General features: G+C 36.6%; 1 protein-coding gene across 1 annotated transcript; it reads left to right on the forward strand.

The window, feature by feature from the left end:
* The first annotated feature begins 6,018 nt into the window (after positions 1 to 6,018).
* On the forward strand, positions 6,019 to 14,405 carry LOC121405903 (WASH complex subunit 3-like). The gene is made up of 8 exons (XM_041596896.1): positions 6,019 to 6,181; positions 8,134 to 8,232; positions 8,548 to 8,613; positions 9,219 to 9,332; positions 10,186 to 10,284; positions 12,319 to 12,383; positions 13,543 to 13,671; positions 14,172 to 14,405. Exons 1-7 carry the CDS (start codon positions 6,131 to 6,133, stop codon positions 13,637 to 13,639), a joined length of 591 nt encoding a protein of 196 aa, XP_041452830.1. The 5' UTR covers positions 6,019 to 6,130; the 3' UTR covers positions 13,640 to 13,671; positions 14,172 to 14,405.
* The last annotated feature ends 7,288 nt before the right edge of the window (positions 14,406 to 21,693 follow it).

Consider the following 21,693-nt stretch of genomic DNA (forward strand, 5'->3'; position numbering starts at 1 on the left):
TATCACTTTGTTGACAGTAGTTTTTATTGACTCAGTATATTTTTTATTTGACGGACTAAAGTGCACAAATGCTAGCTTCTATATATAGCTTTTAATGCAAATATTATGTCGATTTCGGATACTTTTGAATGATAATCACTTTTACAATATAGACCCGTCATCTCGTTTTTCAATGATTTAATATTAAAAGCCCATTTGGTCCACTTGTGCAATCATTATGCCGAACACAAAATTAGAACCTTCAATTTCCTCAGTCGTTCTTTCAATTTTTTTATTGATCCCTGAAATTAAAATTTCGACCACGTTTTGTTCAAGTATATCTATTGCAAAAAGAAAACAATGTCCATGATAATGTAATGATCTCCACCCCCCCCCCTCCCCGCCCCCCCTCCCCCCTCCTCCTCCGCGCCTCCCACTCACTCTGCCGCCCCCTACGCCGGAAACGAGTGATGCGGTAGATGTGTCTCACTGTGGCTTGGTGAGATTAATGGATGGTATACAAGAGCAAGGCTCTCCCATATCCTTTTAAAAATCGTCCATTGTCACATTCAGTGTCACATACATTGAAACCTGTGGGATCAATCATTGTGCCAGAGAGACACGCGGAAGCGAGCATGGTTTTTACCGGAGTTTTTAAAGGCACCTCGAAAGCTCCACTCGTTTGTCAAATTTACACCGTTACACATCAATATTACGATGAGGTTCTTCCCGTTTTCTTCAGAATATAAAGGTCTCAAAAAACTAATACCCGCAAGGGAGGATCTGGATTTTTCCTCGGGGAGTAGAGCACAATTTCCCGAGGAAAATAGAAAAACAGGTCCTCGATTTTAAGGGGAGAGGGGCACATTATGTGTTATAACGGCATGCATATAAGGGGACCGACTGTGCCCCCACCCCCTGATCAGCCAGTGTGTACCAGAACTTGAAATTCGATTATTTAAGCCGATAGCAATATTAATCATAACAAAAAATAACGTTTTATTTTTCCCCAGGGTAGAGCCCCTTCAATTTTACCCATGGAAACTACTCTACCAGTCGGCACTGCATAGTAAATTATTATTGATTGATTGGTTGATTTTATTCTTCATTTAAAACAAACTTACAATGTAAGTAGGAACAAATCAGAATTAAATAAAATGAAAAAAAGGAACTTACTGGAAAGCATCGCTTGTTTATGTGAGTCCCTTGAAATAAATACCTTATTAAAATTCATCAAAAACAACTGGAAATTAATAATGTTCAATAGAAAAATACTAACGGGGTCAAGCTTCGTAAGTTTTATGCACTATCACTTAATACAATCCTTATACTACATGATAATGGCATGCAGGAAATTTATACAAAACAGCCATTCTAATAGTGTTTATAAAATAAATTAGACAAGACAAGACGAAATAATAACAAGAAAAAAGACAAAAAGTGTACAAAGAGGACAAGACAAGACAAAACAGTACAGAAAGAAACCACACACACACAAAACAGAAAACAATCCAAACGACAAAAACAGACAAAACTGCACGATAAAAATTAAAAGAGAAGACAAAAGTGTGAGGAGAGGGGAAGAGAGAATAAGAAAAAGAAGAAGAGGAGGAAGCTGCTCAAGTGACGATGGAGATCAGGGGCCGATTGCACGAAAGGGTCTTTCCAAGGACCGTCTTTCGTGTCGCCCATCTTTTATGATACGCTATAAGCGGGGGTGTTTCTGAAATTTATGATAAAGAATAAGATTCGTTAGCTTGCTTTTAAATCAAATTTTATACAATTTCATGATATATCACATCATTTTATAAACAAATATTTTGTTTATTTTAACGGACGAATGAAATATGTTTGCAGATGATTTATTTAAAATGCGTTTCACATGGCGCATCATAAAAGATGGGCGACACGAAAGACGGTCCTTGCAAAGACCCTTTCGTGCAATCGGCCCCTGCGGTTTATATTTGTGGAGAAGAATTTTCTTTAAACCCGTTATATACTGAAACTAAAATGTGTCGGTTTATTGCGCACTGATTCCAAAAGAGAGTTCCAAAGTTTTGTACCGGTAAAAATGAATGTTTTATTCATCAGGATGGTTCTAGCTCTTGGTGGGTGAAATAGTCCGGCGGACCGTGTTGGATAATGATGAATATTGATATTTTTAGTGAACATGGGATAAAAAATGTCTGGTAGTTCATTTCTATCTAAAGTACACAAAAGCTTTCCAAGATTATAAATCACCGACCTTCAAAATATTATGATTGTAGAAAAGTACATCAATGTGTGAACGAAAATCTGTATGACAAATAATGCGCAAAGCCTTTTTCTGTAAAAGAAGAGTTCTGTTGACAAGATGGGGGGGGGGGCCGCAGTCAAATGTATTGCAGTACACATGCGCGACCGAATTATTTTCAAACACCCTTAATGAGTTTTTCTCCGCGTGCAAGATATACCCCCCCCCCCCTAAACAAGTTTTTCGTGCTCTTCAGTTACACATTTTGGCCCCTAAACAAGTTGTCGCCAGAATATGACAAGTTTTTGTCTATACTTGCTGGCAATATAGAAAACTATATTAATGGGTATTTCATGCCTCCTCGTGCAGTTTAGGGTTAAAATACCACAATGGGGAAGAACCCAGCCACTTTTCAGAAATGAGATTTGACAGAAGGAAACATCCCCCGGGAAAATGCCGGGGGACCCTATAAACACGTTTGGCTAATCTTAAAAGGGAAAAAAATGTAAAATACTATAAATACGTTTGACCCCACGATTTACCGTTGAACAGTCTTTCAAAACCACTGTTGTTAAAAAAAAAATCGATGTTTTTAATACCCTTAACGAGTTTTGGCCCCTTTAAGGGTGAGGGTGAAGTACATAATTTTTTCATATATTATCGTGGAGCCCCCTTTTTTCTTTCTTTTTTATCGAGAAGGGCCAAGAAGCAGTAGTTCATATTATTTTTTCAATTTGTTTCATTTCATTGTCAACAGAACAAAATAAAATGGTTGTCGGCATACATCGCTTTGCCATAGTTTTACATTCAATAATTATTTGAAAAAAACACATTATGATAATGAACCAGACCGGAATTGCGTGTGATTTTTTCATTCAAAACAAGATCGTAAAAGCTCGCCGAGGGCTAGTCTGCAGGCACAGACCCTGATTGGAAGCTTTGATCAACAAGAGTGCCTCCACGCAAAGACTAGCACATACAAAACTTGCTGCCTGAGCGAGAGAGCCTTCAGTACACAAGGCATGAGTAGGCTGCACATTCAGACCCTTATTTCGAGTGAAGGGTTTGCCCAGTAAACTCGCCGAGGGCTGCTAAGTCAACATGAGAAAATGCATCATGAGAGTGACGGCGTTTTCCCACTTTCGCATGTCAGCACTTGATTTATCACAACTGCGGAATTCTCTGCAAAGCTTTTTCTTTTGGGAGGGAGGAGGCGGCGGTTCATAAAGAGCCGAGATCATTAAAGTTATCGTTCAACTTTCAAGGTTAAGTCCACCAAACAAACAAAAAATAATATAGGAGAAACGACCATGTAAACATTAGATTGATAATTTTACAGTCCCAGATAGCAAATAAAATCAAATTCAAAATCATCTTTGTACTCAATACAAAATTAGAAAAAAATGTTATTGTTTTTTAACAATAATTTTGAAATATACATTGCAAATGAAAATATAGATCTCGAAAAAAAAATAAGGGAGCTTACTTACATACAGAGCTTGTTATAATATTGACGCCCCCAAATAATTGCAATAACAAATATTATGATAATAATCATCATAATAATTTGATTTGATTTGATTGATTGTTTTCTTCTGCATCCATAACATTCGTATAATACATTTTCATAACATAATAAACATAATATGTAGCATTTTTCTGTTTCTGTTTCTGTTTGTGGTAACTCCCGTATAGGAACTCGGCAGGACAGCATTTTGCTGGTAAACGCCAAGCTGGTATAAAACCAATTACCTATGAAACATTTTACGTCTAGGTTAATCAGTCATAGTGGCTGACGTTATAGACGACAGATATCACTCTCGGGCCTTTTTTATCAAAGTGGAGACAATGGCAGAGTTGGGATTCGAACTCACAACCTTGCGATTATGAGTCCAATACTCTAACCACTGGACCACACGACCCGTGTAATTTTTGGCATGAAATAGAAATAAAGAGTACTCAAAAGATAATTCCAAACAAAAATTATAAACTATATGATATTCACAATTTGCAGGAGGATTGTCATCATATTAAGCAGATTGCTTGAAAAATGACAATTCCAAACTTATACTATATTTGAATTAATTAATACATTTATAAAGCAGAATGGGCATATATTTTCAAATACGAAACATGAATTCATGCAATATTTTAGTATGAAGATGGAGATGATAAAGCTGAGGGTGACGGTGATGTGATGATGATGATGTTGATAATGATGATAAGGGTGATGATAACAATTAACTTGTGAATAAAATGGGATGAAAACAAAAACGATAAAAAAAAACATCTTAGTTATTTGCCCTCTTTATTTATAGGTATAAGAAAACGAAGAAAAACAAATAACAACCAATGATAAATGAATTTTACATTCCATTATGATATGTGAAGTTGAACATATAGAACCAAATCATTGAAATATAATATGCCTGGTATGATAAATGTCCATCCCAAGGAACAAAAAGAGTATTGAAGGTCAAGACTGAAAGATGTTGCATTGAATAAATAAAGAAAAATTAAACTAGCAGAAAATTTCATCAAAGTCGGATGTAAAATAAAAAAATTATAAGTTTCGCGTACTTTTCACAAAACAGTGGTATGCACAACTCAGTGACACAAAATGCACAAAAGTCATGAGACAATCGATGATGTTCTTCACTCACTATTTCTTCTTTTGTATTATACGATATTTCATTTTTACAGATGGCAATACGGAACAACTTGACTGAATCATATAGTATTAAACAAGAACAGAAATGCGATACCATTTTTTAAAGAACATTTTATTTTGATCGGGAACTTACAAAGAGTCTGTCAATAAAAAAAATTATCAGTTTTGAGGCCGTATATGATTGTTGATTAGAGCAAATGATTTATTTCGTGCATAAATTAATTCAATAAATGATCTTATTATTATCATAAAAACATACAGCCTTGTAGATCTTATCGCACACTACGCATTTGCGGCGGAGCATAGGATTATCTTTTGTGTTGGGGGGGGGGGGGGGGGGGGGCGGGGCGGGGACGCAACAATTGCCGCCCCCCAAATACAAAAGATAATCCTCTGCTCCGCCGCCAATGACATTACCAATGTTTAAACTTAATTAATTTTGTCTTGTGTATGATCAGAATTAAGTCTGCATCAATTTACCTTTAGGAAAAAAATATCGAAAAACAAGAAATTACATGAGAAATAAATACATGATTGCTATACCAAATCTTTTATAAGTACATGTACATATTTGATCGGGATCCTACAAAGAATCTGTGAATATAAAATTAGCAGTTTTGGCGCCGTACATAATTGATTGGAGCAAATCGTTTATTTCATGCATAAATTAGCATAATCAATTCAATAAATGGAAAATATCATTAACCATACAACCTGCAGATCTTATCGCACACTACCACTGCATGTGGAACCCATAGGCGGCGGAGCAGAGGATTATCTTTTGTGTTTGGGGGGGGGGGGACGCAACAATAGCCGTCCCCCCAAACACAAAAGATAATCCACTGCTCCGCCGCCAATGGTGGAACCCCCCCCCCCCCCCGGCTGTGAGATGGGTCCAAATAACCCATAGGCCTACCCCGGCTATTTTAGGGTTAAGACGATGCTCTTAACTTTAGAAATTCTACGAAGTGGATGTTATTCCTGTTGATACGAACAAAATAGTAACGATTAGATATGATATAACATGGGATCAATTCAATAATATAGCCTGCACAGTAAAAAAAAAAAACTTGGCTCGCAGGCTCGCCTCGCGCGCGCTCGGCGCAAGTACCTACGGTATTGCAGCCCTCTCGCGTCCACATCTCGCCAACTAGCTAAACCGGAAAGTGGAATCTGAGTAAAAAAATATAGATTTTCTACCAATACTCGCCATTAATGGTTAACAAATAATCTATTTTCGAACCAGGATGGACGCTGACGGATTACCCCTTGTAGGGCCAGGAGTAGATTTGACGAAGGTAAGAGGATTTTATTGTGAAAATGATTTTTATCAGCAGAAAGTTAGGGGCGTCACTAATTAATTTTCTTTGGTCCCACCCGCCTATTAACATGTGTGCATGTCAGTGTCATTTTGTAGGATGGGGGTCGCGGTCGGGTGTCCGGACAATTTATCATTTTGAAGCCTTCTTTTTTGTCTTTGGATTACACTAAAAATATGAATTCAATACTTGTAATCATCTTCTTTTTTGTTCTTCATAAAATTTCCTAACATTTTGTTCTAAAAATCGATGAAACTTCGCTTGTAATTTTGTCTTAATACCTTTTCGCTTTTGACTCTAATAGGCCCTAAATAATACCTTTTCGCTTTTGACTCTTGAGATATACTTTTTGCACCAATTAACCTTTTGGGTAAGAGAGCAATAATGAGCAAAGTGTGTGTGACATGTGAGACAATTTTCAAATGAACTGCTAAGAAGTGCTACCGGTTATTGTTCATAGAATGAGTGCGGGTATTGTAGACCAAAAGTTTCGGTCTCTGTAAAAATGTTATGTTGGTTGTTCCGCTGAACTCCGTTGGCTCCACTCACCAAATACGGAGACCGAAGTTCTAGTGCGATCTGTAGCTGTACAGGGGACTCAATGGCCATATGTTTATGTATTAAAGTTCAGATAAAAAAGGAAGTGAAGTTGCGTGACAGCTGAAGTAAGTCACTGTTTTTTCCCCTTTTAAGGTTATTTTTCCCCATTTTGGTGCATGTCAGGCCAAAACAGAATAATAATCTTTATTTTGGTACAGTTCTTATATATCTTAATGAAATAAAGACAAAAATGGACGAGCCTCGTTGGGGGGATTTTGCATTGTAACTCCCCTAATGGCGGCGGCACGCTAGTGAGCCGTCTGTGTATGAGGAGAAATTTAAAAAAATGTTAACAAACTCCTCGAAACAGACGGCTGCCAGCTGTTTACCAGTACTGGTACTCACAGACACAGTTGAAAAAGTCTGACTAGTCTCTGTGACTGATTTTTTTCTTTCTTTTTTTTTGCAATGATGTAAGTGACAGAAGTCATAGAGTCTATATGCTGCAGCTGTGCTTGCCATTCATTGCCATTGGTTCTTAGGCCTAGTTTCTTTGACTTTGACTGGGATATAGACTTCCATTCTGTTCATGCGACTTAGTCTTACCTTACCTTACTGCAAATACTGGAAGAATGCTGAATCAGCAGTCGAGCTTCCACTTTCTCCAGGTCTATCTTGTGAGCTTCCTTTAATCTTCATGCTTCAGTAAGTTTAAGGAGGCTGAAGTTGTTGAAAATTGCTAATTTTTTCCTCGAATCGCAAACACCCCTGCGCTAGCCTTGAGGACTCCGTGATCATATTGTTTTATGATTTTGATATTGTCATTGGATCACGAAGCCTTGAACCGCCTCCCATATACCTATAAGAGACAGATCTTTGACGATAGAAATCATGTAAATGTTTGTGATTTTACTTATACACCTTCATAATCCTAATGCGTGTATGAAGGTTCCAAAAATTTGTTAATAAAAAGGTAAAAAATTGGAGGTTTCTTACCAGATTGATCTTGTGTACATGTAGATCCCTCAATCCATTTGTACACAATGCAAATTATATAGGCTTGACCCTTGAACCGCTTATGTATGACGTACCTTCGATTAATGATGTTACGAAATGCCGTTTTGAAGAACAATTTATTGATAAGAATTATTTTTTAACAAATAATTAAATATGATACGTGATTGAAGATAATTTATTATTTTGATAATTATTCTATATCAAGTTTGAAATTTCATTATTTGTTGAATAATAATTTTTATCGATAAATTCACCCTCTTAGTCTTTGTAAAGTAATTAGTTAGATGTGTCGTCTAGATCTACATTTTTTGTAATTCAAAAGTATAAACACTCATTTGTTATTCTTGAAATTTTCTTCTTTTTTTATATTTAAGGTTGGTGCTATACACTCCAAGCGAATGCTCGCCTTTTTAAACCACTTCATCATACACACAACCAGATTTCTCAACAAGTTCTCCTGCGTTTGTGAAACGGTAAGGAATACATTGGCAAGTCACCAAGATTTAGCTACATTAAATTTACCTTCATCATGGACTCTTACGTTAATGTTTATACTTATGATGTAAAACTCCCTTGCCTGGAAGGTGCTCTTCAGAAGTGCTATTTTATGGTCAAAGAAGTTATTTATTTAATAGCGACTTGAAATTGCAAATTTTTGTTGCCAACTTAAAGTACCCAATGGTCATGATGGTACATGTACATGTAGATTATATTTAAACTTTGTTACATACATTTCGAAATTGATTAATGTCGCAACCTTCCTTTTTTAAATGCATGAATATTTCCAGAAACTGTCGGAGATCACAACTCGTATTCAAAGGCTTGAAACCACAGTCAACATATTGGAAGCAAAGGTAATAGAATAGTTCCTGGATTATTTTTGTACCTCATTTTTTATTTGAATTACTTAACTTTCACTGTTTTTCCCCTTGCTTTGGGGGTCCTCTTTATCTCCTGTTCTAGTGTTATTGTTTTGATTATGTGGAAGTGAATTTTCTACACTTGAATATTAAGAATGTAATGTTGCATGTTCAAATGGCAGGATTCAATGATATTGTTAATACGTGTAATAAGACTGAATGTATGAATAAGAGATTAAGATTAGAAGATGATTATATGACTTCAGGTATGATTAAGTTGGTAGTGATGATGATAACGATGATAATGATGATGATGAAGATGATATAACGAAAACAAAAGTAGAGATGATTACTGTTATTCTAGGATTGATGATAACAAATACAATACAATGATTATTGATTATTTTAATGATTATCACTATTTTGTTTTATTTTTGTGTAATTTCATTTATTTTACACCTTGATTGCCATTGATCTGTAGTAAAATGGGAATTTGCCTATTCTGTTTGACTCATTAAGTGAATACTTGTACGGTTGAACTTCATACACGTGAAATTATCAGTCATCACTAATTTTGATACTGCTTTGTTTTTATGCAGCTTGCATCTATACCTGGCTTAGAGAATGTCACTGTGGAGCCTACCCCGCCCCCAGCTGCACCTGAACCATCTAACCTCCCCGCCCTACCGTCTTCAGAGCCTGCCGATGGATCAGTAAGTGACCTTAAAACAAACCAAAACACAGGAAGAGATGCAGTCTTTATAATGGGAAGAGTAAAATGAGAGTAATAATCTTAAACTAGTTTTCATAAAAATTGGTTATGAAATAAACACATTATGGACGTTGAAAAAGTCTTGTTGTATTTTCTATGGGATTCTCGAATTGGCCAACGTTCTTCAGAATGGCAGATATTGTGGACAACTCTCCATTTGTTTTTTCATGCACATTTTCAGATTTTCCCCATTGTCTTCGAAGTTGCATCTTGCCTCCTGAGCAGCATAACATATGTCATGGGAAATTATAATTCACACCACATATGTCAAGGTCAGGAGGAAATAATGTGAAATGTGTAAAATAAAGGTCACCCATTATCATGTCCTTCTGAAAAGTGTAAAACTGTTGGTGCTCAGCTCACTTATGGGTTTAAAAAGCATGTCCTCTTATCATTCAGACAATTTACTATACTTTGCCAAAAGATTTCACCCTTGTTTTTTTTTTCAATTTTCCTAATACAGTTATCATGTTGTGATTTCTTCAATAAAAAAAACAGGATCCATGTAATCACATTAGTGTTTTATTGAAACTTGTCTTAAACAATGATTTAAAGTACATGTAAGAGTGGTAAAATATTCAGATGAAATTGTTGCATACTTTCTATTTTCAAATTGATGTAATGAAATTACAATTGAAAATTACTAGCTACATGTCATTCTAAAGACTCCAGGGACCAACACTATCTTCACATAGTTTTCACTGTAATTATATTTATTGTGGTTCAATTGACTCGCCTTACAAATTCGATTCAGTTATGCCAATGTGGTAATCTTATTTTCTTTCTGTTTATAGAGCATCCCAGCCATTGAAGCCACTCCTGAAGCAGCTCCGGCTACTATGACAGTATCTCAAGATCCAAGATATATTAAATATTTCAAAATGATTAATATGGTAAGTTGTCACATACAGAGCAGAGTGTACAAAAATGCCCTACTCTGACATAGGAAGGAGGTACGTGTTTACGCTCGTATGAAGATAACAAAAGTAGTCTCTCGCTTGCAAAGATGCTAGTGCTTAAAGGGGAAGTTCACCCTGACAAAAAGTTTATTGTTAATATAGCAGAAAAATGATAAATAATATTGCTGAAGTTTCGAGAAAAATCCATCAAAGAATAAAAAAAGTTATTAGAATATCAATTATTTGATTTGTGACGTCATATGCGAGCGACTTTCCTACATATCCTGGGTAAAAATATCAATGAATTGTAAATTTTTCAGAAATTTGAAAAGGGTTTTTTACTGTACCATCAGTATAATAATAGACAAATCATTTCACACCAGTTTCTTAAAAGAAAACAAAAATAAGTCATCACACATGCAGATTGTATTACATTACTTATGGGACAGCTGCTCGTTTTTGACGTCACAAATCCAAAACTTTTTAATTCTAATAATTTTCTTAATCTTTAATGGATTTGCTCAAACCTTCACCAATATTTTGTATTGTTTTTTTCTGCTATTTTTACAACAAATTTTTTTTCGTCAGGGTGAACTCCCCCTTTTTAAAGCATCCATGTCTTTGTTTTTATATGAGTTTTGGTCTGGAAGATGAACATTAAAAACTCCTTTTTTAACATGTCACTTGCTTCCTTTTGTCAAAGTAGGGCAGTATATTCATGTACTTTGTGCTAAAATATCCCCTCCCTATCAAATAATTGAATAAATAGAAGATAAAGCTAACTAAATGTGGAAATGTGAGCTTTTAAGAAACTTTCTTTTTGTATTATTACTCTTCTAGTATTTGTGATGCAGGATGTTCAAATATAAAAGGAGTATGGTGCACACCCGGGGGGGGGGGGGGCACTCAGTATATAATGCATAGTGGGTATGTGCCGCGGAGGGGACCCCCATTTTTACACCCAAATTTCCGTTCCAAGGCATAGCATTTTTGTCTTATTGGGAAAAAAAACAAAGAAAGCCGCTCCAAGGCATAGCATTTTGTTCTTATCGAGAAAAAAGAAGAAAGAAATCCGCTCCAAAGCTTCGCATATTTTTCGTTACGCCGTTCCGGCCGCATTGATCTGCTGCAATTTTGGTGAAAAGCGGCCGCCGAGCGCTGTCCGACCATCGTCTCTGGGCGAGCGCACCCGGCGGAGGCCGCGCTAGCTGCACCATGCACGCATACCCGTTCCATAGGGGTGCATACGCACGTACTCACACGCTGGCGATCCGTTCCAAGGACCCCCGTTTTCACAAAATTGTAGTTCCGAAGCCCGTTCCGAGGACCCTCCTTTTTACAATAAGCCCGCTCCAAGGCCCCTGTTTTTTGTCTCGCCCGCGGCACACCCCTACCACTTTTTTGGTCGAGTGCCCCCCCCCCCCCCCCCCCGGGTGTGCACAATTAAGTGCATTGACTGAGGAGAGAGATGGTCAAGCAATAGGCAATATTATGTAGTTATCCAATGCACTCTGTTTGACAGTATGTTGATGTGTTGGATGCATCTGTTGAGGGAGCTTCACATTTTAAAGGTCTGGGAACGATTTGGTTCTAAGATCCTCTTGCTGACATTTCAATGTTCGAAGAAATCAGCTCCACTCTATCTTCAAAAGTTGATATCAGAATATTCACCCTCCCGCAACTTGCGCTCAAGAAACAAATCACTCTGTATTCCGCATTCCCTCATCTCTGGAACCATCTACCACAAACTATAAAACAAGCAGATTCAACAGAGAAATTCAAATCCATGATAAAAACCTACTTTTTTGCTAAATAGACTTTGCCTTCGCATGTGAAGCCCCCTCAACTGTCTACAGTCTACTGTGAACTATGCAATTATTTAAGTTTTTTTGCTGAAATTCCTTCTCTCTTTCTATTTTTTATCCTAAGTGCTTAGAGACATGTTTTGTGATAAGCACTATACAAATAATGTTGATTATTATCATTATCTCATATTTTTACTTGACTATTTTAATTAATTTCTTCCAGGGTGTCCCAGTGGATGCTCTCAAGCAAAGACTTCTCATGGACGGTTTAGATCCAGCTTATCTAGAGTAAGTATTCACCTTGCTTTGACTCTAATTATGTTTTGTATATATAATGACTGACCATGTGATCTAGTAATCTGCTAAATTCTGTAGGTTATTTGTTTTAAGAGTTAGGTTACTATGCTAATTCATCCATTGGCGGCGGAAGCCAAAAAATTTAGGGGGTGTCCACCTGAAATTTTGGGATGGACACAGGTAAAAAATTGGACAAGCGCCCCCCAAAAATTTAGGAGTGGCTAACCAAAATTTTTTGACAAGCAAAAAAAAAGAAAAAAAGGTCATCAACCTAAATTTTAGGGGGGACAACACACGTTTCAGGGGGGGTCCACATGACTTTAGGGGGGGGACGCTGGGAAAAAAAAGTTATCAAAACAATTCTTTTAGGGGGGACCGTCCCCCCACATAAAATTTAGGGGGGGACCCCCCGCTTCCGCCGCCTATGAATTTATCCATAATATCACCCTATTGAGATGGCCTTACTATCTCAAGTTGGGTCTGTATGTTCATGTAACTCTGAATTATCATATTAAGTTTGTCTGAGCCCAGTTATGCTTCCACCTACCACTAGAGTGGGTCCTGGGGTCTGTTTCATAAAACTTGTTAAAATAACAAATTTACAAAAACAGTTATAAGCTACTGAATCCTTCAATCTTATTGGCTGATTGTGCCTTTGTGATATTATGAATGTCTTGATGAAACGGGTATGTATCTGTATAGGTCTATAGTTCGAACTAGGCGCCCTGTTACAAACGCGATATTGCCATAATATTCAAACATTTTATATTCCATATTGTCAAATCATGATGGATATGGGTGGTTTACAGATAACCTTTGGTATTATTAACTTTAATTTACACAAAACTTTTTTTTTTGAGGGGGGGTCATGATTGTTGAAAATTGAGCAGAACATTGTATAATAGATTCTGTTGTTAAATCACCCATCCCCCCTGAAATTCTAATAATGTACTGGACTCAATAACTGTTAAACTGCAAATATGACAGAAAAAGAATTTTATGAAATCTGCACAATCTCTGGTTTCTGACTGCAGTACTTTTGGAAATCACTTTTGTGAATTTGGTCTATCGTGTTCCAGCACTATCTAAATGAAGACTTGCCTACATATATTTCATTTACAACTTTGTCATCACCACTTTTGTTTTCCAGCACACCGAATGCTCCTGCTCCGCCCGTCAACCAAGAATCCGACTCCGATGATTTCAGCAGTCAAGATAATAGCTCAGATGATGACTTCAGTGATTAGATAGAGGGCGCTATACAGGATATATGAAGAACTTAAAGGGGAAGTTCACCCTGAAGAAAACTTTGTTGTAAAAATAACAGAAAAAATAGTAAAAAATATTGGTGAAGGTTTGAGGAAAATCCGTTAAAGAGTAAGAAAGTTATTAGAGTTCATAATTTGGATTTGTGACGTCATAAACGAGCAGCTGCCCTATGTGTTATGTAATATAAAATGTATGAATTTCAAATTTGGTATGGTTCCTGATGACTTAATTTTGTTTTCTTTTCATGATCGGGTGTGAAACGATTTGTCTATTGATATACAAAAGTTACAGTGAAAACCATTTTCAATTTTCTGAGAAAATGACATTTCATTGATTTTTTACCATTCGCTATGTAGGGATGCTGCTCGCATATGATGTCACAAATCAAATGATTGAAATTCTAATAACTTTTTAATTATTTGATGAATTTTTCTCAAACCTTCGGCAATATTTTTTATTATTTTTTCTGCTATTTTTACAATAAACTTTTTGTCAGGGTAAACTTCCCCTTTAACCCGTTGCCGACTGGAATCGGATGATCCCTGTACAAATGGGAATGACCAAATTCAGTATTCAACGGGTTAACAGGGAGATGGAGGCAGAAGAGTCGATATTGATGAGTAGGGGATTTATTGTTTACAGATGGGATTAACATTACTATAGTCCTCAGCTCAACTTAAAGGAAACCAAAAACCAAGAAGAGAAGCAATCTTATTGGAAAGAGTAAAATGAGAGGAACATTAAAAAAAAAGTTTCATCAAAATCCTTTATGAAATAAGCAAGTTATGGATGTGTAAAAAGTCTTGTTGTGCTTTCTATGGGGATCCTCAAATTGGCAAACCTGCTTCAAAATGGCTGATTTGTGGATGATCTCCGGTAGGAAGTAATTCCTCTAGAAGCTGTGTGTGCTGTGAACGCCTAGCTTAGCCGGGTAATATAGGAGTGCCTTGAGCACCTAACAAGGTGGATATGTGCGCAATATAAGTATCCTATGTTATTATTATTATTATTTGTTTTGTACACAAATTTTCCCCTTTATTTTACATATTTCACATTATCTCCTCCTGACCTTGACATATGTGGTGTGAACTGTATTTTCCCATGACATATGTCGTGCTCAGAAGGAGGCAAGATGCGATGTGAAAGATAATGAGGAAAATCTGAAAATGTGTGTACAAAACAAATGGAGAGTTGTCCACAAAATCAGCCATTTATAAAGCATGTTTGCAAATTTGAGGATTCCCATAGAATGAAAGTACAAGAATTTTTAAACATCCATAATTTGCTTAATTTATAACCGATTCTGATGAAACTTTTTGAAATTGTTCCTCTCATTTTACTCTTTCCAATAAGATTGCTTCTCTTGGGTTTTGATTTCCTTTACAACAAATACAGGAGAGTGTAGATGTCTTGCCAGGGAAGACTGAGTAGACACAACAGAGACGAGAGGTTTGAAGAGATTGGAAAAGGTTCGCCATCATGGCTAATAATGATAAGAGTACATAATCAAGTGTCACTCGAAGCAAGCAAATGAAAATTGTGAAGTTCATGTGTGTGTTGACATTACTGCTGAAGTTAACAAAGACAAGTGAAAGCTCTAGCAGTTGCAGTTGAAACATCACTTTTTTTTATTGCTTACTATATGTGACATGTGGTTATCTATTCCTCATTAAAATTGAAGAGTTGATAAAGATGATCCACATCATTTACATTGTGCCATATTTCTGTTAAAAAACATTCATAGGCACAGGCTCATCCAATCAAGCTAATTACTACATTTCAGCTGAAATAAGCAAGTTTTGAGAGACGATTTGAAGAGTTCAATATTGTTGTTTTTGTTAGGGGACAACCGAGGTATGTGCTCAAAGTGTCACTTTCAGTGGGAGAAAAGCGGTGCAAAAATGATTTTAAGAAATTGAAAAGAAAATGTGTTTTAGTTTGTGGAGCAGTAATGAAACATGTGTCAGAAGTTGGAGGGGAGGGGGGGGATGGGTCATTCAAATCTACTAGTACATGTGTCAACCTTCTTGAATGGTTCCACGTATATGATATCATCACAGATGAAAGTAGCATTTGTTTCACTTGGTGGGTGGGGGGATGGGTGTTAATTTCAAGTCATGTATTTCCTCCATATTTGTTTTTATGAACAACTCATATGAAGCGGAATGCACTCATGGCCCTGATCATCAGTTCCATGACATTTTCTCTGGCAACAATTGCTCCGCTGTAAATTCCGCACACTAATGGAATGACCAAGCTCAACCCTGGTTTTAACACTATACCCTATCCGAAACTTACCCTAAACTTAGCATAATACCCTTTTTCAACCCTAACCCTACATCTTAGATGAAATAAAGCCTGGAGCGATTGCGGCTGGAGCAAATGTCGTGTTACCAGGGGAGCGTTTCATCAATATTTTCATCCGACAAGTTGTCAGATCTGACATCTTTCCATGATTTTGATTGGCTGAAATGCACTGTTCCTATGGCAACTGTCGGATAAAATGGTACTTGTCGGACAAAAATGTCCGACAAGTCATTTCATGAAATGCCCCATCAGTATGTATGTGCATGTATCCTATTACATGTAGTTTACACTAATCTATTTATATGCCATATGATAAAATATGAAATAAAATAGGACTTGGTTCAGAAACGGAAACTATGACAGGAAACTGACGCTCGATTGTCCTTGGAACAACAATTCAAAATTAATTGAAACAAAGGTCACCTCCATGTATATGTAAACATATCATATATCATATAGACATTCTGATTCTGTTGGTGTATATTGCATACTTTCAGGACCAGTGCCAGGAGGGAGGGGAAGGGGCTCTAGACCTAAAGACATGTTTTTTTTTTGCGATTGAAAAAGGGCCTTAGATTTCAACCCATCCTCTCCTGTTCAATATTTGGTTTCTTCTTTTCCATTTTTGTTCCTCTTTTTTTGTTTATCACTTGAAAATCATTTTTTTTAGGGGGAGGGGGTGTGAAGAAAACCCTGCCTTTCCCTCTTGTGTCGCTCCTAATGATCCTGGCTTTTGTATTTGTCATTGTGAGCCATAATGGTTTGTACTCTGACCTCCTGTTTTGGCAACATGAAATATCCATATTGACAGCTTTATCGATATTTCTAATCAGTATTGAAGTGAGCAAAATTGTTAAATGCTAAAAGACATCACTGGAAAAAAATGGTCATGGGAGAGTTGGATTGTTAGGTATTATTGAGGTATCATTTTGAATAGTGGTTTAGACTTTTATGATTTGAAGGTATTTTGGTTAGATCTTACAGTTTGAGGCATTTTAATTGGTCTTTTCAAACCCAACTCATGTGGTTGTGCCATTTTTGACAAAATCATATTTCCGAAACTCTAGTATAATAATTAAAATGGACAATTAGATTAATGACTTGTTAGAAGAGTTTGATATCAATTTTAAATGTTTGTTATTACCTTTCTCAGTTAAAAAAAACCCCTTTCCGTTGACAATTCAGTAAGAGACACTTTCATTTTGGTATTTTACAGTTCTACGTACTTGTTTGATGCAAATTTTTAAGTGATAATTCTTTTCTAATCTAAAGATGTTGAATCACTGCTTGTAAATTTAATTTGAATTGTCAGATTTTGTGTTACATTTGGCTTTCCATAATGAAAACATTTACATTCTAACCTTAGTTCAGAATATAGGACAACAATTTTATTTGTGAGGATTCCCCTCCACTCTCTACCCCCAAGTCACCCCAACAATGAACCAAAAACATTTATACTTGATCAATTTAAAAACAAAGAAATTGTATCATTCCCTTAATATCTTGTCATTATGAGTGCAAAATCAAATCATTTTGTATGTAAAAATTCATTTAAATGTTGTCATTCCAACATGTTTTTATTGTAATTGTTTTCTTTACATGATTATTTTATTCCAAATATGAAAGGATTGCATGTACAAAGTGTATCATATTATGCAAAAGAGATTATGAATTCTATTGGATATCAACTTTTATTAAATATATTTTATGCATGTATGAAAGCTTTGTTCTTTATCTTTTATGTTTAGTTAGTTAAATTGCTGTAAAGATCTACATATTATCATAGCAACACAGTTATTTAATTCAAGAAAATGTCGGTCGTAGCTTCGGCTGTAGCTTGCCTTTCAAATTCAACTTGTACACTTTTCTTTTAAGAGAGTTTGTGAAGATTTTAAGTCAGGGGTCGATTGCACGAAAGGGTCTTTGCAAGAACCATTTTCTTGTCACCCATTTATGATGCGCCATGTGATATCCCATGAAATTGCATTAAAATATTATTTAAAAGCAAGCTAACAGATTTTGTTTATCTTAAATTTAAAAAATTATCCCGCATACAGTGCATCATTAAAGATGAGTGACACGAAAGAAGAGAACCTTTCGTGCAATTGGCCCCAGATATAGTAGATAGCAAGATGAAGGCAGGAAGAAGGGGGAGGGGTAAGACAACAGTGCTGATGATTATGAAGACGGTTGAGAATGAGGAAGTGTATGGGTTAGGGGAGAATGATAGTTAAGAGGGGAAGAAAGAGAGAATGTATGAGATGGAAGAGAAGATGGGGATGGAGAGAAGAAGAGGAAAAGAAGTAGAAAAAGAACACAAAGAGGAAAAGAAGAAGGGGCAGAGTGTGTGTGTGGGGGGGGGGGGGTGAAAGAGATTTAGAGAGAGAGGGGGGGGTAAGATAAGAGTGCTGATAATTATGAATACGGGTAGAGAATGAGGAAGTGTATGGGTTAGGGAGAATGATAGTTGAGAAGGGAAGAGAGAATGTATGAGGAGATGGAAGAAAAGATGGGGATGGAGAGAAGAGGAAAAGAAGTAGAACAAGAACACAAAGAGGAAAAGAAGAAGGGGCAGTGTGTGTGTGGGGGTGAAAGATTTAGAGAGAGAAGGGGGGGGGGGGGAGGAAGGGGGATGAGATAAGAGTGCTAATATGAATACGGGTAGAGAATGGGGAAGTGTGTGGGTTAGGGGAGAATGAGTTAGTTGAGTGGGGAAGAAAAGAGAATGTATGAGGAGATGGAAGAAAAGATGGGGATGGAGAGGAGAAGAGGAAAAGAAGTAAGGATAGAGAGTGTGGGGGAGGGAAAGACTGAGGGAGAGAGAGAGAGGGGGGGGGGGCAAGCATTGAAAAGGTCAAATAACATTTCCATCGATTCTAACTGGAATCTCCCTCCAGTCATACCATATATACACATCAATAGAAGCGGGAAATTCCCAAATAAAGCAATGAATTTAACAAATAGCTGCCTGGAGAAGGATTCTCACCCCATCTCCCCATGTTGATCTTTCCTTTCTTTTCTAAATCTCTTGTCTGCCAGCTAATACGTAATAATTGCGTCATTAAGTCCAAAGAAGGCAGGTCACGTCTACAGTAGATCGTCTTTTGAGTATCTGGCCCGCTACTTTCTCCAACCATCATCTTAACCACGAAGCCATCTCCCGGGAATTGGTCTTTGGCGGATTCCGCATCCCGCCGGTATCTCGTTGCCATGGTAACTATAAGCGTAGGATTTGAGGATGGAGTCATTCTAGGACGACTAGGAGGAAGAGGAGGAGGGAAGTAATTCGATGAGTTTTCACTGCTGCGCTGCATGCAGGTCAAGATTGTACTTTTGCAAGTTCCGTCGGGGGGGGGGGGATATTTTTATGGGGGGGATGGGGGCGTAAGATGACCTACATGCGATATATATTTTTCTCAGTTGCCTTATACAGTGCGTATCAAAAAAAGTGTACACTTAGAAAAAATCCTCTAAAATTATATATTTGTAATATCGTGAAGATTTTTCCACATTTTAACATTGGTACCGATCCATTTAAGCAAATGACGACATAACTGTCGAAAAATATTTCCGCTTGAGTGAGCACCACTTACTTTTAAAAAGTTAGTGAAAAATGATTTGCGCAGAACTTTAAAATAGTTATGTGAATAAAAGAAGACCTAAATCACGAAAAGCACATGGAATTTAGCTAGTAAATTGATTTCAAGATAGCTTCTATCTTTTTTAACCCGTTTCCTTGCCCAAAACACTTCGAAGAGTGCATTGAGCCCCACCCCACTCCCGACACAGGCCATCGTGACGATATTTGCTTTACACTGAGCTGTGATTTACATGAAATGGTTTAGGCTTGATTTTTATTTTGTTATTCATTGTCAAGCTTGGGAAAAGTGTGGAGAAACAAGTATTAAATTAAAAAGGAAATACAAAACCACTTTAAATGATAAAAACTCAGTGAAAAAATGATGGAGATGTCTGATATAATTTTTTGTTCAGATTTAATTACGTCCTCAGATCCAGCTGGCACAATATGGTAAAGGTTGTGCTTACTAAGTGTTGAAATTTCAATTTGGGTGGAAAAAATGTTACAAAATGCTTGAATGTATCCGTTTTATTTCAATTGACTTAAAGTGCAAGGGAAATGCATGAGAAATGTTTCGCAGGGTAAGTTTGATTTCGCCCTTTCACCTTGACAAAGCGTGAAAACGAGCATTCCTGCGCAAACAGATTTCTGCGAGCTTTACAAAAATGGACAGTGCTCACCTAAATGTGACATTCTGTCAAAACTTTTACTTTCATTGGATAGATGAGACCCAAACCCAAGATTATATGTGACAAAATTACCCGCATGTTTTATATTTTTTAATTCCCAGGGCTTTTTCAAAGTGTAAACTTTTTTTTGATACGCACTGTATAGGGGTATTAACGGGTGGAAAATGTCAATAACTCTTCTTTTTATACTCTCCTTTCTTAATGTTTCTCCATTTTTGAAGGTTTTCCCTTTTTTAAATATATTTTCATTACTTAAAAAAGCCCCCCCCCCCAAAAAAAGCATAGGGAGTACTCACAACGAGCCCCCTCCCCCACCCTTCCCTGTGTCACCGGCCAAGAGTGGCAATCTCATTCCGAATGTTCAAAATAACTTCAGACTGAAAAGAATAGAGAGGGCACCCTCCTCAAAAAATTTTTTTTTTTTTTGGGGGGGGGAGTTGGTGTCAGTACTTCCCAACGTAATAATTGTAGATAATATGCTAGAATATGCGACATATTCGATTTTATTTTCCATATCATATCACATAATAGAATTATTTTTGATTATTTTTAAGGGGTAGCTCGCTCCTCTTGCTTAAAAATTAATCAAAATTCTGTAGGCACGTACGTGGTTACCTGTCCAGAACTCACCTTCCTCTAAACCTTTGCCTCATTACGCCACAGTGAAAATGATGGGTGAATTCGCGGGGAAGAATCCCATTAATGTAAGGATTCTGGACATATTATCTTTTTGGCGGCAACCGAGAATTCGGCAATAATTGATGAAATTTAGCAAGAGGAAGTTGATGAAACCCGAGAAAGGTCAGTCTGAAATGTTAAGTGAAAATGATGGATCATTTTGCTCTGAGGATTATGGCAAGCCATTCGCGAGGGAATCCTGAAAGACAATCATTTTTTGCAGATGCGATTTTGATTTTGACCGATGATTAACGACCTTATTTTGATCCATGAAAATTGCATTTTGTTAGAAAGTTAATAATTGAGTGATAACACACGCAAGTAAACAATTACAAGAAACCCTCGATATTTCCAACCTCGAGTAGGCCTTAATCTGTTTCTTCGGGTATTGTTGGTGTTGTTATTTTTCCTTTTTTTTGAGGGGGGCGGCATATTTGTCGATTGATGAACGTTAGTGTTAGTGATTTTGTGTTTAAGTATTAACGAAAATTTATGTGGCTAAAAGTTATAGTTTATACGTACTAAAAAAAATTTATCCCCCTTTTTAGAGAAAAACAAACACTCTTAAAAAAAGTCTATATTGGGTAAAACATGTAAAATGGGAATATGCATGTTGGTTGGGTAAGAAGATACCCGATATTTTAAAAATGTTGCGTTGAAATATCCCATTATGGGGTAAAAAAAAATACCCAGCAATTATACACGTTCCCTTTCTTCCCAATATTGGGTAAAATTTTACTCAATGTTTTTAGAGTAAATGAAAAGAATCGTTGTTTTA

Source organism: Lytechinus variegatus, chromosome 19, assembly GCF_018143015.1.
Source record: "Lytechinus variegatus isolate NC3 chromosome 19, Lvar_3.0, whole genome shotgun sequence".
NCBI lineage: Eukaryota > Metazoa > Echinodermata > Echinoidea > Temnopleuroida > Toxopneustidae > Lytechinus > Lytechinus variegatus.